At 40.8% G+C, this 23380-nt stretch overlaps 1 protein-coding gene across 1 annotated transcript in view; it reads right to left on the bottom strand.

Moving 5' to 3' along the window:
* The window catches only part of CUL3 (cullin 3), a 104981-nt gene extending 98089 nt beyond the window's left edge, over positions 1-6892 (bottom strand). The window contains exon 1 of the mRNA XM_052658593.1: positions 6747-6892. Within this exon, the coding sequence (XP_052514553.1) occupies positions 6747-6812 (66 nt within the window). The 5' untranslated portion in view covers positions 6813-6892. The remainder of the gene's footprint in view (positions 1-6746) is intronic.
* Between the last annotated feature and the right edge of the window lie 16488 nt (positions 6893-23380).

Below are 23380 nucleotides of genomic sequence, written 5' to 3' on the forward strand. Positions count from 1 at the left end.
CAACTAACACTTACTTCAATGTACATATCAGAATGTACACACCAAGTCAGTGTTTACTCCTTCAATAAAGTTATCCCAGAAAGGTTATACACTTACCCCAATGAGTAACTATCACTATTGTATTTTCTCTTTTGAATCTACCCCCACCCTACAAGAGCCAGTGGCATTCTTTGGAAACACCCCAGCAGTATCAAGCCTATATACTTTGAGACTGATTCCTTAATGTGGTCCACAGATTGAGTCTGTAAATGGCAACCCACTCCAGTGTTCTTGCCTGGAGAATCCCAGGGACGGGGGAGCCTAGTGGGCTGCCGTCTATGGGGTCACACAGAGTCAGACACGACTGAAGTGACTTAGCAGCAGCAGCAAGCTTCTCAAAATATAAGTTCTAAAAATGTAAGTACCCAAAACTGGCAGCATCACTAGAATAACAGTATAGCAAATAAAATTACCTGCAAAACTAACCTTCTATTTAACATATAAATTGTGGCATGAGTGGTCAGTCGCCTAGTTGTGTCCAACCCTGGTGATCCCATGGATGGGAGCCCACCAGGTTCCTCTGTCCATGGAATTTTCCAGGCAAGAATACCGAAGTGGGTGCCATTCCCTTCTCCAAAACTGTGGCAGAATCATGACTAAATATTGGTATAACAATTGTTCACTGTGTGTTAGGTCCTGTTCTAATGCTTGACTCTCTATCTCACAACAGCCATGTAAAGTCCTACAATCTCATTTTACAGAGGAGAAAACTGAGGTTAGAAGTGGTTAAGTAACTTGTTAAAGATAACACAACTAGAAAAAAGTAGAGCTGACATTCAAACTCTGATAGTGTATGAGCCCACACTCTTAACTATTATGCTCTCTAGTCTCTTTACTTTTTAGTCAGGTTTCTAAAACCTATGCTGAATACTCTAATGTAAAACTACATGAAAATTCCCTACAGACTACCCATAGTTTTACTCTTTTAAGTAGGCAAAGAAATACAAATTAAAACATTCAAGTACTATTTTTTCACCTATGAAATTAAAGATATCTTATCTAAGACACTGTTACAGGGTAGAAGTACAACCTTGAGAGATATAATTAATTCCTAAAGCATGCACTTTAGAGCCAGACTGCCTAGGTTAAAAAGAACCTTAGGTTCTGCTACTTCCAAGCAAAGTGACCTTAAGCAAATTACTTAACGTCTCAAGACCTCTTTTGTAAAAATGATGATGATAGAATCCTATAGACTTATGCAAATTAAATTAGTTTACACATGCAAAGCACAGAGAGCAGTGTGTGGCACATTATAAGCATTCTGCAAGTGGAACTATTATTATTCCTACCTTTCTGGAGGTCAGTGTGGTTGGTCAGTGTATCAGTTATGTTGAGTCCAGTAACTCCATAATCTTAAGTGAAAAAGTGAATCTGTTTAGTCCCTCAGTCGTGTCCAACTCTTTGCAACCCCATGGACTGTATAACCTGCCAGGCTCCTTTGTGCATGGAATTCTCCAGGCTAGGAATACTGGAGTAGAGAGCCATTCCCTTCTCCAGGGATCTTCCCTACCCAGGGATTCAACCCAGGTCTCCTGCATTGCAGGCAGATTCTTTATTGTCTGAACCACCAGAGAAGCTCCTAAATAATCACAGTTGCATTGTTTGTAATAGAGAAAGCATGTATTCACTGGAATCAATTAAGCCTGTCAGCAACGAAATGGATAAGCCAAAGTACTGCAGAGTATTAGGTAGTGATTCAAAATCATGTTTTTGATATATTTAATATGGAAATAAATGTATAGTAAGATACTGTATTTTTTAAAAGGCAGTATATAAAAAGATGGTACCTCAATTTTACTGTGTGCTTACACATGTATGAAAGATTATAAGGAAACACATCAAAATGTTAATATGGCTTACTTCCAAGTGGCAGGGTTACAGGTGATTATTTATTACCTTACTTAGATGTTCAGATACTTATTAAGCTATCATGAATATACATCACTTTTATAACTAGAAAAGCTACTAAAATGAATTCATAGTTTTGCTAGACTACAACTGAATAATTTTCACAATATACTTATAGACATTAACTGTAATTCATGTTTTAGCTCAGTGATTTCTTACTAGTAGCACCTTTTTTGTTGACTTTATAATGATAAATAGGAACTATAATGAAAGTTCCATTATTTAAAGCTACAAACTGTCCAATAACTTATATAAAAATCTAGCAAAACTGCTAACACCAAGATTAACAGCAAAATTTTTTTGCTGTTAAGATTAACAGATAATTTTTTTCAGAATAACAGCAAAAAATTATCTCTGAGGTCTCCCAATTTATAACACAATGGGAAGATACACTATTTTTTCTATCCTTAATTATATAATCTTGTTGAAATAGAGAAAACACTATTATTACCTAGCTACATTTAATGAATGAAACTTTCTCTTTTTCGTTTGAATGAACTTATTGTGTGACTATTGTATTCTTTAACAAGTCAAATTCTCACATTATACTCTATACTATTAAAATTGTTTCAATTTCAATAACTTTAGTACTAATAATTTGGTAGTAATAATTTTCTTGGCTCCTCAGAACTGCTTTCTAAGACAATACAAAATAGACACTTTGTAACTACTGTATCTTTATTTTTAAGCTTCTAAAGCCTGTGAGGTACTAACTATAACACAGCTGGCTGTCTTGAAACCATTAAATACAAAAAAATTCAGTCTAAGTGAAAGCAATACTTTAATGAATGCTATATCTCCATAACATCCCTATAAGAAAATACTAAAGAATAAAAAACAAACCAAGCTTAGAGGTTAATTCTGCGCCCTGTGTGATTTGCAAAACTCTCATTCAATCTCTCTGTATGTACAGTCCAGGTAGTTTAGGCAACAGCTGCTGCTGCTAAGTTGCTTCAGTCGTGTCCGACTCTGTGCGACCCCAGAGACGGCAGCCCACCAGGCTCCACCGCCCCTGGGATTCTCCAGGCAGGAACACTGGAGTGGGTTGCCATTTCCTTCTCCAGTGCATAAAAGTGAAAAGTGAAAATGAAGTCGCTCAGTCGTGTCCGACTCCTAGCGACCCCATGGACTGCAGCCTACCAGGCTCCTCCGTCCATGGGATTTGCCAGGCAAGAGTACTGGAGTGGGTTGCCATTGCCTTAGCTACTTACTCTAAATAAAAAAAACCTATTTTGAACATTAAAGCTGTTCCCTTAAATCTAACAAATAACACTAGAGCTAGGAGAAACAAAAACATTAACTTTCCCTCTTGTCCTTAAATTCTTGTGCTCTTAAGTATTTAAGAACATAACAAATGAGTATCAGTCATTCTGTGGGTTCCATTTAACAATAACTTCTCTAATTGTCCATGCCACACAGGTGGTGCTCATCTAGAATTATTGCATGCACATCACAGCCAGAGATTCCTTATCATGACTGAGGATGCTTCTATAAACCAGTAAGTCAAACCATTTTCAGAAAATGTTCTAATGAAAATCACTTTCACAATTTGTCTCCTAAACTCTGAAGTCTAAGTCAAAAAAGGCAAGTCAGAGGAGAGACCAGTATTTCCATTCAACCATATCCCCCCGTCCAATACAACCAAGCTTTTCAAGCCCATGCGGACAAACTACCCAACTACAGTACAGACGGTGAGGAATGACTATTACAAAGGTAAGAACAAAAAGTTCACCTGACAGCAACTAATCCTACAGAGTGAAACTGAAGCACAGGAGTGAGACACATGGCAACAGCAAGGAGATAAGGGCAGGAACTTCTTGGGACAGCATTCTTTGGTCCAAAGCCACAGTTTCCAGGAGTTTCACAACTACAGCTTCCTTTCTTAAAAAAGTTTTGTGTCCCTTGCTGTCACTGTGGGTACCAAAAAACTCCAAAAGATGTGAGATGCTATATATTTTGTTCACTGCAGCAAAGTTTACAAACTGGAATAAAATATTTCCTCCATCATCAATCTGTTACATACAAAAAGCTCTTCATTGTTTTCTGTCTTAAAAAGAACCAACTTCTCAGAACCTGATTTTACTGATGAGACTACAGCTGGGGTAGGTTTACACATTTACAAAATATCCTGTACCATCACTTACTATTTTGTAAAGATAAAACAATCTTCAAACATATTTTTATACTTTTTCACAGATCAGTTTTATAAAACACTCTGAAAGGAGTATTTGAGGCCTCTGCTTACACTATAATTTCCCTTAGAATAGTTGTTTATCTCAAATGGTAAAATACAGTAGTTTTAAGTGTGCACACATGAATACACACAAAATATTTTCTTTATGGGATAACAGGCATTTATTACTTCTGACTTGCAATCCATGCAGACTACAGTTAGGTAAATGACTGCTAACCTGGAAGGAAAAAAAATTCTGAAACTCTAAGTATTCATTTACCAAATAAATCACTGAAATCACACCACTGAGGTTTTATGTAGCCATCCTTAATGAAAGTTCAAAGAACTATGATTTTTTAACTTACATATTTAAAAAATGCAATGGTTCTCATTGTAGGAACTACTCATGAGTGATGTTAATACCCATGAGAAAATTAAAAACTCTTAGACACTTTTAAAAATTAGCAGATACTAAGTACTGAATATCAAACACTAGCTACTTGCAAACTTCATTTAAGGATTTTAGAGAAACTTAAGAGGGCAACAAATTACAGATAAGAAAAGGTCTGAATTAGTTCATGATCATAATGTGCCTGAAAAAAAAAGTCAGTTTCAGTGCTGTGTGGTAACCTGTCACATACTCTGATACTCTTTAACTAAAAGAACAACAAAATTCTCTCCCACAGCTTCTTCCCAACAATACAAGATCCAGAAAGGAGGGATATTGTTCTCTGAAGCTATACTGATACGTCCCAAGACCCCAGAACAGTACCTGGCACACAGTCCTCAGTACTTCCTAAATGAATGAGGGAGTGGAAGAACAGGTAGGGACAGGCAAACCGAGAGATCAAAGAGTTGATTACACATAGATAAAGATAAAGCTGATTAATCAGAATATCCACAACAGTGAGTTGATGTCAAATGTGAGCTATTCCACCTTTTAACAATAATCTGTATTAGAAGTCAGACTTCAAGAATAGCAAACTTTTCTTAAAAATGTATAAAACTATTTGAAATTCTGAATAATTCTAGATTCTGCTCATTTAGTAGGAACTGATTCAGTAGGAAAACTATCACTACTCACAAATTCATAAACCCAGTTCACTGTTTATCATTATAAAGGAAAACGTGCAAGTTAACTTCATTAGTGCTCTTCTGTCAACATTTGTTACTTTCTTTGTACTTTCTCACGATTACTTAGGGAAAAAACTTCAGAAATTCAAAATCCCTTTAATGTGCATTAAAACATGTAACTCTCCTGATTATATCCTATCTTTATTTACATAAAATCCGAAGAGTCTTCACATAGGTATTAACATTTTTATTACCATCTGGGAATTCTGCATCAGGTGTATTTTTTCCTTCTAAATTTTAAGAATTCAGGGAGGTCCTCAAGTTCTCTAGGTCGGTTTCTTACTCAACTAGGACAATTACATTAATCTTTCCTCTAAAGTGCAAACTGTACTTTAGAAAAAGCATGCTTTAAGAAGTGAATACAAACCCTCTTCACCGCCCCCCACCACTCAATATAACGTGCTTGTGATTCTAAGACAGGAAACCACAGCTTCTTCTCTAGTTTTCCTGGTTTAAAATCTTCTATTCAATTGCTAGTTTGTCCACCTTGACGTCTACCTGTTACAGAAGCGACATGAGCAAGTATGTCCAGTTTCTCTGTCCCAAGAGTACACTCTAATTGCTTGCCACTGGCTATCTGATTCAGATACGACATCCAAAGTTATACCATATAATACTAAACACCGCAGGGGTATGACTTAATTTAAGGCCAAAAAAGTTTCTAAACAAAAATACTTTTGCTGTCACTAAAACCTAGAGTAAAGCAACTCACGGTGGTGACTACTTATTCTTTTGGGCTTCCATGGCTAGGAAATGAAGAACCAATCGTCTCATTTGTTTTGTCTTACTTCCCCTTGAGTGGCTAGGCCATTCCTGCACAGGAGAGTTTGTAAAGTGCATTGGAAGGTTGCGGATGAAAGATTCTGTAAACACACCGACGTTGTTAGTGTATTACTACAGAGCATTACGCGGAACGTCTGTCACCGCGTAGAAGGTAGGTGGACGGCGGAGCCCTTCCTGGGGAGGGGAAGAGCGGGAGAGGTCTGTCCCCGGCATCTTTTAGCAGGCCATCCTTTAGGCATGGTGATTTTTTTTCAACTGCTGCGAAACCTCACGTGAAAAGTTACACACACGCCCCACACCGGGAGGACGTAGACGGTCCCCGTCCCTGCAGGGCTGGGAGTCCCGGGGACCGAGCAGAAGCGGGGTGCTAGGGGTTGGGCCTACACCCCAGGAGCGCGGCGAGGTGCCGGGACCGGCCGAGGGGCCCCGGCCGCAGCCGACGCCCGCGGGGCGACCGGAGGCGCAGCTCCTGGGCGGGGGCGCGGCGCCGGCCTCGGACGCCGGGGGCGCGGGGAACGGCCCCGGAGGGCGGCCGCGCCGGGGCCCCGCGCCACCCCGTTGCCGGGAAGGCTCGCGCCCCGCGGCCGGCGGCGTGGGGGATGGGAGGCCGGGCCTGCGGCCTGTTGGGGGGGAGTTCAGCCCGGGCCTCGCGTGCGGCTGTCGGCCGGGCCCCCCGACCCGGGGTCCCGGGCGCCGAGAAGAGACTCACCGGAAAGGCCCGGATCCGCATCTTGGTGTCCTTCCGGCTGCCCGTGCCTTTGCTCAGATTCGACATGGTGCTCGTCCCCTCCCCGGCGGCGGCTTCAGGTCGCACTCCGAGGCGCCGGTGTCACATTTAAGGCGGGCGGGCAGGCGAGGGGCGACGCTGGGGGCGGCGGCGGCGGCGCGGCCCCCGGACTGGGCTGGGGAGCTGGCCGGCCCCTGGGCGGCCGCGGCGGGGGTAGCGGCGGCTCGGTCTCCGGCGGCTCGGGCTCGGCTGGGGGACTGCGCTGGCGCGGCGGCTCCGCGGGGTCCCCCTCACGCCCGGCTCGGCTCCCTTTATCGCGCTCCTCCGCGATGGCGGCGGCGGCGGCGACGGACAAACATCTCACTGCGCAGGCCGAACGTCCTCCTCCTCCTCCTTCTCCTCCTCCGCCTCAGCGAGACGAGATCCGGCCCAGAGGGTGGAGGGGGGAGGAGGGAGGGAGGAGAGCCGGAGAGTGGAGAGATTGGGGGGAGGGGGGGAGGACAGGAGGGGGAGGCGGGCGGCAGCGGCTGGAGGAGGGGGACGCTCAAATCTCGCGAGAAGAGGGCGAGCGCGCTTTCCCGGGTGGGGCGGGGCGAAGCCTGCGAGCGGGAGAGGGCAACGGGAGAGGAGGAAGGGAACGGGGATTTGGGAAGCTGGGCCAGCGGGGCGGAGAGGTAGGAAAGGGGCGGGACTGAGGCGGGAGGAGTGAGCTGACTTTTTGAAAGAGGAGCGTTGGAGACCGGATCCTGGGTGAGGGGGCTGCTGATTGGTGGAGCGCCGGGCGAGGGGGCGGGGTCTTGTTCACGTGAACGGAGTGGGCAGGGGAAGTTCCGAGAGCCGGAGCCGGACTGTAGTAGGCAGTGTTCGGCTCCGCCTGGCTGGGCTGGGCTAGAGCGAGAGGAGGGTAGTCTCGGGGTGGAGCGTAGGGTGCTAGGTGGATAACCACGTCCTGAAACTGGTTCCTGTGTTTTTCTAGGGCATGTGGACTAGGGATGGATACTTGACCAGAAGCCAGAAAGTTGAAAGAAGAGTTTGTGCAGGAGTTATTAATATATGCAGTGTCAGAAAGTAGAGTCCTGTATGCCTAACAAGGTATTCGGATTGGATGTGCACACTCCAGCTGTCAAGATTGACGGGTGGAAATCCATAAAATTTCCTTAAACTGATTCACTATTGTCTGAGAGACCTAGAACTTACTAGTATTAAAATTTGTGTTTCGTTGCCTTTGAAATAACGACTCCCTTGACTCAGTGCAATATTTTGGTAAATGGTGTTAAATAGAAAATAGAATGATGGAAACCTAACCTTAACCTGCCAAGTCATTTTAAGAGTATGATACATTTTGAAAGCCAAAATTTTTGTCTTTCTTTTCAGTTTGCTGATAATTTGGGGGAATAAAAGTTTGGCATTGCATTCAAAAAGTCTAGTTTGATTCGTCAGTTTTGCTTTTCATTATGAATTTTACACCCTAATTTATCTCTTTGTAGTGTTATAGTTGTATTTCTGACTGCAGAGGAATATGTGAGTTCCCACCAAAGTTTGCGATATCATTAAGTAAGAACCTATTGTTGGAATGAATATTAATAGAATGTTAATACTTTTAAATTTTATTTTTAATGCCTTTTTTTAAGCTGAAGTTTAATTCTTTTTAAACATTTGGAAGCTGGGGGGTTTTATTTTTTATTTTTTGATAAATGAACTGGAATATACCTTTTTGATTTGTTCACTGTAAAGTTGGATTTTCCTTAACTTAATCCTGATAACTAGATTCACCAGTGTTGTGCTTTCACCCCTTACTTGGTTGAAATGCCCTACTGAAAACATTTTCTTGTTTTGTTTTCTGGTATTTGCTAATAAAACAGAGCTTAAGAAACAAGGATGTTGCTTGAAGCAATATCTATGTAAATACTGAAGCTAAAAATAAGTCAAGAATTTCGCTGATAAGCTAACAAAGGGAGGGACTCTGATTTAAATGTAAGTTACTATGAGTCTTGGATAGGAGTTTATAATCTGTGTGCTGATTGAACCTTCATTTCCATAATTATTAGACTATATTAACAACCAATGTTTTTGTATTGGTTGCAGTGTCACATGGCTCAGTTTCTTTGTGATGTAAGAAGACTGCTCTGTCCAAGGGATTCTCCAGGCGAAAATACTGGAGTAGGTTGCCATGCCCTCCTCCAGGGGATCTTCCTGACCCAGGGATCAAACCCACTTCTCCTGCACTGTAGGATTCTTTTTGCACTGAACCACCTGGGAAGCCCTTCTACTCTTTTACTGGATGTATTTTGTGTCTTTGGGGGCAAGGGCTAGGCTGTTTGTCTAGAGTTCCTTATCTGTGAAATGGAGATAAAAAACAATGTTTCTTCCTTGGGCTACTCAAATTTAGATGATAAATACATTTTTTAAAACCCTGAAAGCAGTGCTCAGCACAGAGTAGTCACTCAAAACCTGTTGGCTGCTACTGTCTTTGGTAATTAAGGCCCAGCTTATACTGTCTTCCTTTATTCAATATGTAGGTTTCTTTAAGAATGCTGTATGTTTTTACAAAATGAATCTTACTTGGATTTCAGGAACCAATGAAGTAGTTTTTCAAAACACTAGAGAACCAGTGTAGGGTTGACAAGTGTATTTGGCAAGTAAGAGCATTAAAGGGCTTCCGAGGTGGCTCAGTGGTAAAATAAATCCCCCTGCCAATGCAGGAATCACCACTTTTATCCATGGGCTGGGAAAATCCTCCAGAGAAGGAAGTGGCAACCCACTTCAGTATTCTTGCCCAGGAAATCCCAAGGACAGAGGAGCCTGGCGGGCTACAATCCATCATGTCGCAAAAGAGTTGAGCACGACTTAGTCAGTAAAACAGCAACAACCAAAGAGCATTAAAAGAAAATAAATAACTGGAAGTATAGACTAGCTTCATTATTTTATTTTGCTTTTTAAAGTATTTTAACCACAGAAATGGAGGAAGGTCAGTTTGTGAATGAAGTTTGTTCTTTAGAACAATTCATTGAGGTGATTTTTCTTCTTTCAGTGTGAACCTGAGAAAACACCAGCGTGAACACCACACTAAAAGCCAGCATTTAGGAAACCCCCCCTGCATTAAAGCATATATCCATGTAATTGTGAAGCGTATAATCTTTTGCTTTGTGAACTCAGATTTTCATATTATGGTTTTACTGAAGCAAAATTTAGCTGCATTTAAAAGAATCACTCTCTACTGTCTTCCTTTAGGTTGTTAACCACAAAAACCCAGAAAAATTCTTAAAAATGTATTTGTCTGCCACTGCCATAAAAAATGCTACTGCTCATTTATTTAAAAGATATTTATTTAATGGCTGCCATATATCGGGCTGTAAGGTAAATAAAACAGATGAGACCTACCATCACATAATATATACGACAGGTCCATGCTGGATTTGGCAATAACTTTTTTATACACTATAGTCCAGAAATCAGAACTTTTCCTTCACAGAAAATCAACATCCTCAAAATGCCTATGAAATACCCTCTAAAGCAGCAGTAGGCCATTCTCCTAGTCCAGTCGTGTTCCCTGACCTGCAAATAGCAAATGAACTTTCAGGATATTCCTTTTTCTGTCAACTGCCACCTGATCCAGCAGAGAAAGGAGCGCGGGACTAGGAACCAACTAGATGTTACATGCCTGCCAGTTGGTATTCCCACTTATGCTGACCGTGCCCTGACACAGGAGAATTGTGGCCCCATTTCCATTTATTTGCAGGGAGCACGTGCAGTCAGAGAAGCCAGGAGGCTGAGTGGACCAGCCTCTTTTCTACATCCTAGTCTAGAGATGGGCAGTACAGACTGTGAGAAGCCAGGGAAAGGCAATAGCTTCTTCTTGGCCATGAATTTCCAGGTATCCAGGATACCAAGCCACATTAATCACTGCATCATACCTAGTGATTTGATTCTGCAGATATTGCTTATTAAAACAGCTGACAGCCTACCAATTTATTTGGAAAGATCTGCTCATTGGCTTTAAGCAGCAAAGGCTGTGTTAGGGAAAGATGCACATTCTTCAGATTGGAAGGGAAAGATCTGTAGATATTATCACGCCCTTGAAAAGAAGGGCTCGGTCTCCTTTCTTCCTTGTCTCCACCAGGCAACTAGTAAGTATTGTAGGCCATTAAATTTGTACATGTTTAGAGCAGTAGCATTCATGTTTGCTTTATAAGATGACATGTTATAGGAGTATTGGATTGACAACATAATCACAGACATAAAAACTGTAGATCTTTTCTACTTTTTACTGGTTTTTATATGTATATCATCTACACAAGAGCATGTAAGACCTATGAGCATAGGAAACAAGTTACATCTTGAATTAAAATCTTAAATGCCCATTGTATCATAAAAAACACATCTCAATTTTTTATCACATGTCATGCTAAACAAAATCATCTCACTGGCAGCTCTGGAAATCTTCTAGTTGGCCTGGACAGTGTTCTGTTTACTCCACATTTATCCAGTAAATTAATATTTTGAAAATAAAAATGTCTATATATACAACCGACAAACCTAATTTAACAGAATACATATTCTCAATTAAAAGTTATAGGCATCGTGTCGATGTAATTTTATTTTGAAGACAAATAATTTCCTCTTACTGATAACAGTAACTATATCAAGAAACCTCTGGGGGACAATTATGGATATGTATTGCTCTTTCTTTCGTGATGAGTAAAATGCATGTTGAAATTTATAACTGTTCAGCTCTGTCTTTGTGAAGTAAGTTAATTTTGAAGATGAGATAAAATGTGGTTCCAAAGGACTATAAATGTAAATAGTCTAAATTTTGTGCTAGACTTAGTAATTGTGTGAACTATAAATACAACAGTCAACAAATATAATAGAATAGTATTATCTTTCAATTTCTTCAATAAGCTGTTTGTTTTGAGTTCACAGTAAACCTATATTCTTGAGTTCACAGTAAACCTATATTCTTTATTGTTACATTTTCAATAGTGCTGGTAGAGATGAAGAATTACCTTTAAGAAACCTACAGATTATTGTTTTAAATTGTTGGGGCCGATTTCTAGCCCCAAGTTGATATAATCAATTAATTCCCACCAATAAGTTGATTTCAAGTTACTGGCATCTGAACCTCCTGGTTCTTGAATGGCTGGCTTTTGGGCAGACAATCCACTGAATGGATGGTTCTAAGATACGGACAATGTGGACACTCTGTTAAGATGAAACAGTCAACTTTATATCTCACACAGGTTAAAACCTTGTAAAGATTTTTCATGTATAAGAACTTTAGATATTGTCCTTCTCTGCTGAGGGACTTTGTTGAGAAGTGCCTACCTCTGCATGAACCTTCATTTTTTGGGAAAAGTTGCTTTAGATGCTTGTATTGTTAAGGCAGTTTCACGCTATTTTATTAATTTTTATAGTTATGTTTGTCCTTGTTTGGGGGGTGGTACTTCCTATTAGCATCTCCTGATTTTTATTTTAAAGGATTCAACTGTTGGGTGTGGTCTTGGTGGGTAGCGGTGTCCATTTCCTATCGCAATAGCCGAAGGGGCCTCATGCCCACTTTCCACTGCCCAGCTCAACATGGGGATGTATTATGTAGACTCAGGCGAGCAGGCCTTCTCCTTGAGGTGGCAGCTGAAGGACACAGGGACACTTGGTAGGCATACAGGCAGTGGCAGTGGGTGGCCTAGGCGCCTCCCACTGGATGTCTTCAGTGTCATTTCTGCTCTTCAGCTTTCCAGAGATCCCTGGGTTCCTGCTTGTTCTCCATCCCTGATCTTCCACCTCCCTGCCTTTCTGTGACTCCTAACATGCTTTCCCCAATTTCCATTTTCACTTAAAATAGTCAAAGTTTGTTTCCACTGTGTATCAGTCAGGGTCCTGGCAAGAAACAGATGGCTCGCTCATACAGGGAACTTGAGGCGAGTTTAATTCAGGGACTATTTACAGAAGCGTGGGCAGAGTTAGGGAGTGACCACGGGATGATGAAGCATCTCAAGACTAACAACAGAAGGGAGATTTGCATCCCTTCCAGACTAGAAGGGCTACGAGAAGTAGCCACCAGAACCTGGAGGCAGAATTCTCTCTGAAGCTTTGGAACAGGGCTGTCTGAGAAGCTGAGACCTTAGGAGAGGACCCAAGCTGCCGGCTCAATAGGTAGGCAGACAGGGGAGAAAATACCGCAGCCTTCCTCTTCTTCTCCTTCCTCTAGACTTCTGGCTGGTAACCTCCCATTGGATGAAGCTCACTGGAAGCCAGAAGGCAAGGAAGCCATTAATGGAGCCCATAAAGGTCAGCCTTCCTGAACACAGAGCAGAATGGAGAAGGGAACAGGGAATATCTGTGTAGAGTTCTTGTAAGACTTAACTGATAAAAATAAAATACACATTTTTTTTAAACCCCTGCATGTAGTTGTAAAGTCTGTGCGCAATAAGGAGATGCCTCGCTGAGGAGGTCAATAGAACTTATATCCAAAGCAGGTGTGCTTGCAAGGGCTGTCATTACCTGAAGGAAGGAAACCTATTTCCTTGATCAGAAGTGCCAATTGCCCTCTAAACTATGCAGCTGTGAGTCTGTGTTTCCCTCGGTGGTGGGCAGGGCCCTTTTCTAATTTATATTAAAACTATCATATAGGGTTTCCCTGGTGCCTCGGTGGTATAGAATCCCAGGAGATGCAGATTTGATTCCTGGTCCGGGAAGATCCCACGTGCCACAGAGGAACTAAGTCCGTGTGCCACAACTATTGAGCTTGTGCTCTAGAGCCCGGGAGCCTGTGCTCTGAAACAAGAGGAGCCACCACAGCGAGAAGCCCACGCAGCACAACTAAATAAAATTATTTTGAAAACCTATCATGTAGACGAACAGTGATTGCATTACCCATACACTAAAATTTTAAACTATGAAAGAGTATAGTACCGTGGTTAAGCATGCCTGCGCTAGAATCAGACCACCTAGATTCTAAACCAAATTCTGCAATGTATCAATTTTTGTTGTTGTTCAGTCACCTAGTCGTGTCTGACTCTTCGAGACCCCATGGACTGCCGCACGCCAGGCTTCTTTGTCCCTCACCATCTCCTGGAGTGTGCCCAAGTTCATGTCCGTTGTATCAATAAATGTACCGTTTATTTTCATCCGTGAAATTAGGCTAATAATAATACCAGCTTCTCAAGGCTAACATGAGGATTAAGAGAAACAATGAAGGTTAAGTATTTGGCACAACACCGACATGCAGTTTGAACTCAAAGAACATGAACAATTTTTCCATGGTTGATTTCTAACCCTGTGTTTTGACTTTCATTCCTGCAGCCACCATCATATCCTGTTTGCTTGATCTCTTCCCCGGTGGCAGAAGTACCATCACCACTTACACAGTAGCCTTTCTGTCATGTGTATCTGGTATCTATACGACCATCATCTTCTCAATCATATCACTTTCCAATCAGCTTTCATTTTCCCTGCAGCTTTCACTTCTCTAGGCCTATTTCCTAGCTGTCTCTTACCTATGAAACTTGCTCCCAAGGTATCTGTCTTCCCAGGGAGACCCAGGAGCAGCAAGTCTTCTAAAACAACTGAAAAGGAGAAACAATGATGGGAATTTTGCTTTGACTTTCCAACCGTGTCAAAATCTTCACTAACTTTTATACTATTAGGATATCCTTTCTGTAGTTTAAGATTTGACTTTACCACAATTCTAGGATTAAAATTGTAAATCAAAATCTTCACTAACTTTTATACAATTAGGACATCCTTTCTGTAGTTTGAGATTTGACTTTACCACAATTCTAGGATTAAAATTGTAAATCTACTGTGCTTATTTTAAGGGCCGGCAATGGACTTAAAAAAATAAAAAATAAACACGCAAAGCAATGTAACCCAACTGTCCCTTGTCATGATCTGTCTTATGCTGTGTTCTTACCTTCCAAAGCATATAAAGCATAAACCGTGGATATATAAATTACACGTGGTGCAATTCATCCTCATGTGCACTTCCGCTTTTCTCTCTCCACTGCCATGTCACTTTTGTTGTGCACAAGAGAGCAGCGAGGTTCAAACTGACATCATGACAACGAAAAATTATGTCTCATGTCAGTGTTAAGTACATGACAAATTAAATCCATCCTTAAGCTTTCTGTGTTCTCATCACTTTTCACCTTTGTTATACTTCAGCACATGTTTTTAAATTTTCATTTAACCCTAATACTTGCCAATAATATTAACAGAATGCAAATTTTAAAGGCGTGCATGCTCAGTCGCTCAGTCGTGTCCAACACTGCGACTGTGAGTACTGCAGCCTACCAGGCTCCTCTATCCATGGGATTTCCCAGGTAAGAATACTAGAGTGGGTTGCTATTTCCCTCTCCAGGGGATCTTCCCAGCACAAGACTCAAACCCATATCGCCTGCATTGGCAGGAGGATTCTTTACTACCAAGCCACCTGGGAAGCCTCAGTTTAAAAGGAGTGGATAGCAAACTCCCCTTGACACTCTTGCATTGATTTAATCTCAGATAACAACTTAGTCCTTAAGGTTTTGATTGAAAGTATGATGCTATATTAAAATCTAAAGTATTTTTATATCTATTGATAAGTAGGCAGTTCTTTCCATAATTGTGTCCAGACTTTTAGAAGTAATAGAAATGGTCCACAAGACTCTTGTTTGATCAACTCATTCACCATCAGTTTTTGGTGCATTTACACATCTACCATTTGAACTAATGTGGTAACAAGTGACCATGGGTAGGAATGGAGAAGGATTATGAATGAACTGATTATGAGAAACATCACTTTTTAAAACAAGCCAACATACTCTCCTTTATATAAATACCTGGCATATGGTCTGAACTCAGAGAATATTAGCAGTTATCAAGTGGTTATACCAAAGCCACGGAACAATTATGGTTGTCCATAAAAATAGTACACCTGAGGAGTTCCCTGGTGGTGAAGTGGATAAGAATCTGCCTATCAATGCGGGGGACACAGGTTTAATCCCTGGTCCAGGAAGAGTTCACTTGCCGTGAAGCAACTAAGCCCATGTGTCACAACTGCTGAGCCCATAAGCCACAGCTACTGAAGCCTGCATGCTCTATGACCCATGAGCCACAACTAATGAGCCTCTGTGCCACTCTACTGAAGCCCATGTACCTAGAGCCTGTGCTCTGCAAAAGAGGAGCTGCAGCAGTGAGGAGCCCACATACCAGAGCCAGCGAAAACCTGCGTGCAACAGCAAAACCCAGCACAGCCAAACACAAACAAATAATATATACAATTTTAAAAAGTAGCATATCTGAATCAGCCAAATTAATTTTGTTGCAAGTAAGAGAAAACTCAACTCAGACAGGCATATGCGACAATCAAATCTGCTGTCTCACATAGCAAGTCCAAAGTTAGCGTGGGTTCTAGGTATGGTACATCAAGGCTCCAGCCCAGCCTTGTGACAATCTTCCTGGCCCTGGTCTTGGACTGATGGAGAGGTAGCTGCAGCCACCTCTGTATCTGTGTGTGTGTCTGTATCACTTACAGACACAAGAAAGTCAACAATGCAGGAAGGAGAGAATTGTCTTTCTGTGTAATGAGCCAGAAAGCTGTTCCCAGAAGCAGGAGACTCTCTTGTGGCTCATTGGCCAAGACTAGATTACATGTATATTTTAACCCACTCAGTAGCAAGGAGAGTGACCTTAGTTTATGCTAATCATTGGGGTAAAATGGATTTTCGGAGTCAACTATGAGTACAGAACACGTTTATTTATCTGTGAAGAGAGTCTACATGGAGATTAAGTTTAAGGAAAGGGAAGTGTGTGTGTGTGTGTGTGTGTGTGTGTGTGTGTGTGTGTGTGTGTGTGAATAAAGGGGCATGATCTCAGGCCTCAAACTACAATGAAATGAAAGGATAGCTCTCAAACACAGAAAAGGAAATCAAAGAGAAGTGTATCACTGCTGGGATCCACAGAAAGACGCAGCTTGTTTCAAAAAGATGCCACGGGCGTGCACATGTACGCAGATACTTGCACACTTCTCTCAGGGGTCACAGGCCTCTTTCAGAGGTACTAAAGAAACCTTATTCTCTGCTCCCTGCTTTAATGGGATCTATAGATCAGGACCACCACAGGCAAATGCGCACAAGGTGGGTGCCCACACAGAGCAACATGACAGGTGATGGAGAGGCCTCTCCACCCTCCAAAATGCTCCCCTCAAAAACAAAGCAAATGAAATGCACAAAAACACAGAGAAATCAAACCAGCCATCCGCTTAGATGGACAAGAAAGCTAGCTAGCCATGATATATCGAAAGAGTTTCTGTGCTGTCTCTCCAAGCCCCCGTGGCACCCCATTCTCAGCCCAAAGACATCAGTTCCTCTACTGGATAAAGCATGCCTAAAGTTTTTTCAAAAGTAATGCTTTTTCTGGATTCCACATATATGCGTTAATATAAGATATTTGTTTTTCTCTTTCTGACCTGCTTCATTCCGTATGACAGACACTAGGTCCATCCATGTCTCTACAAATAACCCTATTTCATTTCTTTTAGTGGCTGAGTCAATATTCCATTGTATGCATGCGCCACATCTTCTTTGTCCGTTCATCTGTTGTGCAACATTTAGGTTGTTTCCATGTCCTGGCTACTGTAAATCGTGTTGCAATGAACATTATGGAATGTATAAAAATAGTACAGATGAATATATTTCCAGGGCAGGAATGGAGATGCAGACTTAGAGAACGGACATTTGGACACAGGCAGGGAAGGGGAAGGTGGGATGACCTGGGACATTAGGATTGACATATATTCACCACCATGTATAAAATAGCACGTGGGAACCTGCTATAAAGCACAGGAAGTTCAACTTGGTGCTCTGTGATGACCTAGAAGGGTGGGATGGGCTGAGGAGGGAGGGAGGGAATATATGTATACACAGAGCTGATTCACTTCACTGTACAGCAGAAACTAACACAACATTGAAAGCAATTATATTCCAATAAAAATAAAACACAAAAAAGTAAATGTCTATGGGAAGTAGACTACATTAGCCACTAACACCTTGGCATTAATTGTTACATCACAGAAACTAAGTGTACCTGAAAACAAGCAAATTTCCTAGATGGATAACATCTTTAAAAAAGGAGATAAAACTGCTCTATCAATTTGCTTAGATTTCCAGTAAGACAAGCATGTCTATGTAAAACACATGAGAAAAATAATGTGATGATGAAATTCAAACATGTGTCCTACTTGAACCAATATATGAGGGAGAAACCAGGAACTAAGCCTCTCAGGAGAAGGCCGGTGGCCCTCTGGCATCTCCTTTTTCCCTGGCTTGTCTTCCAAGGGGAATCCTGGGATTGTGTTCTTTACCCCACCTCCTGCTTATTGGTGAGAGATTGGCTCCTCTCCACATTACAATGGAAATTACGATTCCCAAGAATCAAGTATGACTTTGGGATCATTTTAGACCCTCCTAAGGGAGTGAGTGGGCTTTCCTGGCGGCTCAGTGGTAAGGAATCTGCCTGCCAATGCAGGAGACATGGGTACAATCCCTGGGTTGGAAAGATCCCTTGGAGAAGGAAATGGCAATCCACAATAGTATTCTTATGTAGTGGTAGAGGTATAGAACCCACCTGCCAATGCAGGAGCCTCAAGAGATGAGGGTTCAATTCCTAGGTCAGGAAGATACCTTGAAGTATGAAATGGCAGTCCACTCCAGTCTTCTTGCCTGGGAAATCCCATGGACAGAGGAACCTGGCAGGCTACAGTCTAGGGAATTGCAAAAGAGTCAGGCATGACTTAGCGACTAAACAACAACAAGGGAATGAATAGGAACGTGAGAACTTTGTATCGGGATATTTAGCTCAGAAATGTTTGTACTTCATTGATGTTAAAAGGTTTTTTAATCATTCTGGAGCCCTTCTGGCTCTTGATCCTGTCTTTACTATTTGAGAGCAAAGGTGTGTGTCCCCTAGAGATGTAAAGAGATGGTGTAACAAGGAAGCTTTCCTTTGGGAATAGAAGTTCGTACTTTATGTTTAGGTCAGATCGATTCCTGATCTATTGTTTAGTTTGCTTGATTCACTAACTTCCTAAGAGTAAGACACTATCTAACCTTTAGAAATTGTGAATCACTATATTGTACACATGTAACATACAATATTGTACATTAATTATGCTTCAATAATAAATATATAAATTTTAAAAATATCTAAAGTATAAGTTCTGGACGTTCTTATTTAGATTGCAAAGGAGGGAAGCTTACCGTTGATTGAACATCTACTACATGTCTTTCATGCCTGTTTTGCTCAATTCTCTTGAAAGCAACCCTGTGCAATTCAGTTTTACTAGGATAAAACAATGAAGAGCTTTGGGTTCAAGCCCAGGTACTGCACTCAAGCTGAACGACCTGGGCTCTCCTACAGAAGAAGATAGTAACAACACCTACTTCGTGAGATTGCTGTAAATATTAAATCAGTTAAGGAATCTTCAGCACTCTTAGTTCAAATTTAGACCATGCGAATAATAAGAACTTAATAGAAATCTGCTCTTATTTTATTGTTTTTCTTATTTTACCTATCAGAAAGTCACATCTCAAAGAGATTAAGTAACTTGTCATATCTGAGAGAGGTTATTTGCCTAAGGTCACTGCATTAATAAATCATGAGAGAGGGATTCAAACACTTTTTTCTAATTTCAGGTTGATCCATTTCTAGAGTCTGCATCTTTCACAAATAGCTAATATTCTTGCTGAATCATCGATTTCACTGCTCTACTCCACACAGGATAATAGGATGAAGCTCCCTAAAATTTGGAGAGTGGAATTTTTTTTGTTGTTTATATCTTCCTTAGTGATCTGTACTTAAGGGCCCTAAGTGGATGTTGCCAAATGCTGAATGATGGAGAGTCCTTGCCTAAGACCCTGACAAACTACAATTGACCTCCTGTATCCAAGGGTTCTGCATCCAGGGATTCAGCCAATTAAAGGAACGAAATAATTTGGGGAAAAAAATTCCACCAAGTTCCAAAAAGCTAAACTTTGCCACACATTGCAATTAGTTTTGCACTGTATTAGGTATCATAAGTAATCTAGAGGTGATTTGATGTCCACAGGAGGATGTACATAGGTTATATGCAAATACTTCACCACTTTACAGAAGGGGCTTGAGCATCCATGATGGTCCTGGAGCTTAATCCCCTTTGAACGCTGAGAGATAACTGTATTTTGTTGCCATTCTCAGTGATGATCTGAAAATGTAATAAGATTGCTGTGATCTTTACTCACAAAGACCATCTCTATGTCTTTGAAGACATAAGTTAGCTAGGAAAAATTGAGTTTTGCTGAGTATGTTCTTCACATCGTAGAGAAAGGAACTAAAGTTTCAACAGAGATTTTGAAGGGAAATTCATTTCCTTAGCGCACCAGAATATACAGATAGATATGTGAGACAGTGCCAACTGTGATTATGTGTTGCTTTTTTTCAATAACAGTACTGCAATGTTTTTGTTTTTGTTTTCTGTCCAGGGCTTACTTTCTACATCAAATATATTATGAGAGGGAGTAGGTGTGAATTATAAAATATGGTGAACAGGCACATGTTAGAGGATAATTTTGTTGAAATCTTTTTTCTTGGAGCACACCCAAAAAGACTGAGATTGCCAAAACCCTTCCTTTGGTAGGGGATCTCATCAGTCATTATCCACATTGTCCCCTTAGTGTTACACGTGGGAACTATTGAGTTTAAGTGCTTTGACATGGTAGAATCAAACAAAAGCTGGAGAACCAGAACATGACCCTTGTCATCATGCTGATTTTATTGACTTGCAATATTCACTCTCTTTTCTATTTTTTGAGGTTTTATTATATATTTATAGGTTTATTTCCTTTTCTTCTTTCTAAAAATCAAGATATAATTGACATGGTAACATTCTATTTCTTTCTGGTGTCCAATATGATGATTACTGTGAAATGATCATCACAGTACATAGTTACAAATTTACAATTTTTTTTCTTGTGGTAGAACTTCTTTATATTTTAACTTACAAATGGATATACCAGATAGATTTGGATTTATGACACAAGATCAAACTGAAAATGCTCAAATCAAACAATCGGCAAAGAGAACCTTGATATAGTTCAGCTGACCTATCAGACAAGCTTGCTATTTGATACCAGGATTTTGAAGGCATTTCAATGCATTATATTATGGGTTATAGCAAATATAATTGGTGATTTAACTTGAGTATTTAAGTCACCACAAAAGAGTTGATTTGAAATATTTAAATCACCCTGGAATATAAGAAGAAATGCATAGTTTCCTTATATGTAAAGTTTTACCCCAAGTGGGAAAAAAAGACTCCCAGACAAAGTCTGGATTCTATTTAACAATAAGCAGGCTGATATTTTTGGGAGAGAAGTGTACTGATGTTTTCCATAGAATATGAACTGCATTAGAAAAGAAGCCTTGCTGGATGGATACAGGAGTAAGTGGACAGATACCTGATAATATATAAATATCCTTGATAGTCATGGCAACCCACTCCAGTATTTTTGCCTAGAGAATCCCCATGCACAGAGAAGCCTGACGGGCTACAGTCCATGAGGTCACAAAGAGTTGGACATGACTGAGCAACTAAGCACAGCACAGGGAAATGTTAATTGTACTATGCAGGCCATGGGTGGATAGGTATTCACAGCATATTTCTTTCAACCTTAGGTAGATTTAAAATTTTTCAATAAAATGTTAGAAAAAATATGAATGTGTGGATTAAATTACTTATTTTGTTGTTCAGTTGTGAAGTCGTGTCCGACTCTGCGACCCTGTAGACTGTAGCACACCAATAGCCCTGGTCTATTGCTACCTCCGAAACTTGCTCAAATTCATGTCCATTGAGTCAGTGATGCTATCTAACCGTCTCATCCTCTGCTGCCTCCTTCTCCTTTTTCCTTCAGTCATTCCCAGCATCAGGATCTTTTTCAACGAGTCGGTTCTCTGCATCAGGTGGCCAAAGTATTGGAGCTTCAGCTTCAGCATCAGTCCATCCAATGAATATTCAGGACTGATTTCCCTTAGGATTGACTGGTTTGAGTTCCTTGCAGTCCAAGGGACTCTCGAGTCTTCTTCAGCACCATAGTTCAAAAGCATCAATTCTCCCACGCTCAGCCTTCTTTATGGTCCAACTCTCACATCTATACGTGACTACTGAAAAAAATTGCTTATAGTCAGGTTTAATTGAAGAGTCCAAAAAATGTATGTGTTATAGGAAGTCTCACTGTAAGTGACCTTGATACATGAAAATGTAGAATTAATGGTATTGACTGCAATTTATTGAGTGCTTAGTATGTACAAGTATGAGTGCTTAGTATGTTGTTGTTCTTTAGTTGCTAAATCATGTCTGACTTTTTGCAACCCCATGCACTGTAGCCCACCAGGGTCCTCTGTCCATGAAAATTTCCAGGCAAGAATACTGGAGTGAGTTGCCATTTTGTTCTCCAGTGGATCTTCCAGACCCAGGGATTCTGAACCCATCTCCTGCATTGCAGGCAGATTCTTTACTGCTGAGCCACCAGGGAAGCCCATTTTCTAATTTGATGTAATACAATTACTATTTGAAGTACATATTATTATCCTTATTTCACAAGTTAGGAAAAGATATAAAAAGGTTACATGACTTGCAGGAAAGTGTATATCCAGTAAGTGGCACAGTTGAGAGGCAAACCACATAAGTCACTGTACTCCAGGAAAGGCAAATCTATTATTATTAAAGTTACTTTATTTGGCTGGGTCAGATCTTAGTTGTGGCTTGTCGGATCTTCATTGCCATGCGTGAGATCTGTTCCCCTGACCAGGGATTGAACCTTGGCCCCCTGCATTGGGAATGTGAAATCTTACCCACTGGACTACCATGGAAGTCCCCAGGAAAAGGACATTTAAATTAGAGACGTTTAGAGATTAAATTTTCCCGCTCCTTGGTACAAATGACACAAAGGAGAATCCCAGAATTTCTACTCTTTGATCAAGGCTTTTGCCACATAATCTCTCTCAAAGTACAGTTTTTTGGTTTTGGTTTTGGTTACAAAATGGATTCACTATAGGATTCTTTTAAGTAACAGATTTCCATAATGTACTCCAACTACTATTATACAATACAGCAGAATTTGATCTGTATACTTTTTTCAGGTATTGTATATGTCATAAACAGCAGCACCAAGATGCTATGAACAGTATGTCCAAAAATGTAAATTCCCTTGAAGTTTTGAATGCACTGAAATTGTGCACACTTCTCGGTGGGAGAAACACACAAAATTCTAAAATAAATATGTATTGCATCCATCCATTTGAGTGAAAATGCTATAATTCTGATAATTATGGATTTTTTTCACAGTTTAATTCCAAATCCATGTCGTTGTGGGATTTTTTTTAAGCAATGACTGATTTATATAGTGCAAACCACCAAAAGGGGGAAAAAAATGAATGTAGAAAAGGGAAGTTGAGCATCAAAAGACAAAGAGGGTATATTTATATCCTTTCCTCCACTTGTGTTCCTTCCAGCGTATGTCTTCAATTCTGCCCCCAAAATTCTGCCATGGGAGTGTGGCAGCACCGAGGAAATGAAGAGACCCACTAAAGCTTTCAGGTTTTAA

This window comes from Budorcas taxicolor, chromosome 2 (genome assembly GCF_023091745.1).
Source record: "Budorcas taxicolor isolate Tak-1 chromosome 2, Takin1.1, whole genome shotgun sequence".
In the NCBI taxonomy this organism is placed as follows: Eukaryota; Metazoa; Chordata; class Mammalia; order Artiodactyla; family Bovidae; genus Budorcas; species Budorcas taxicolor.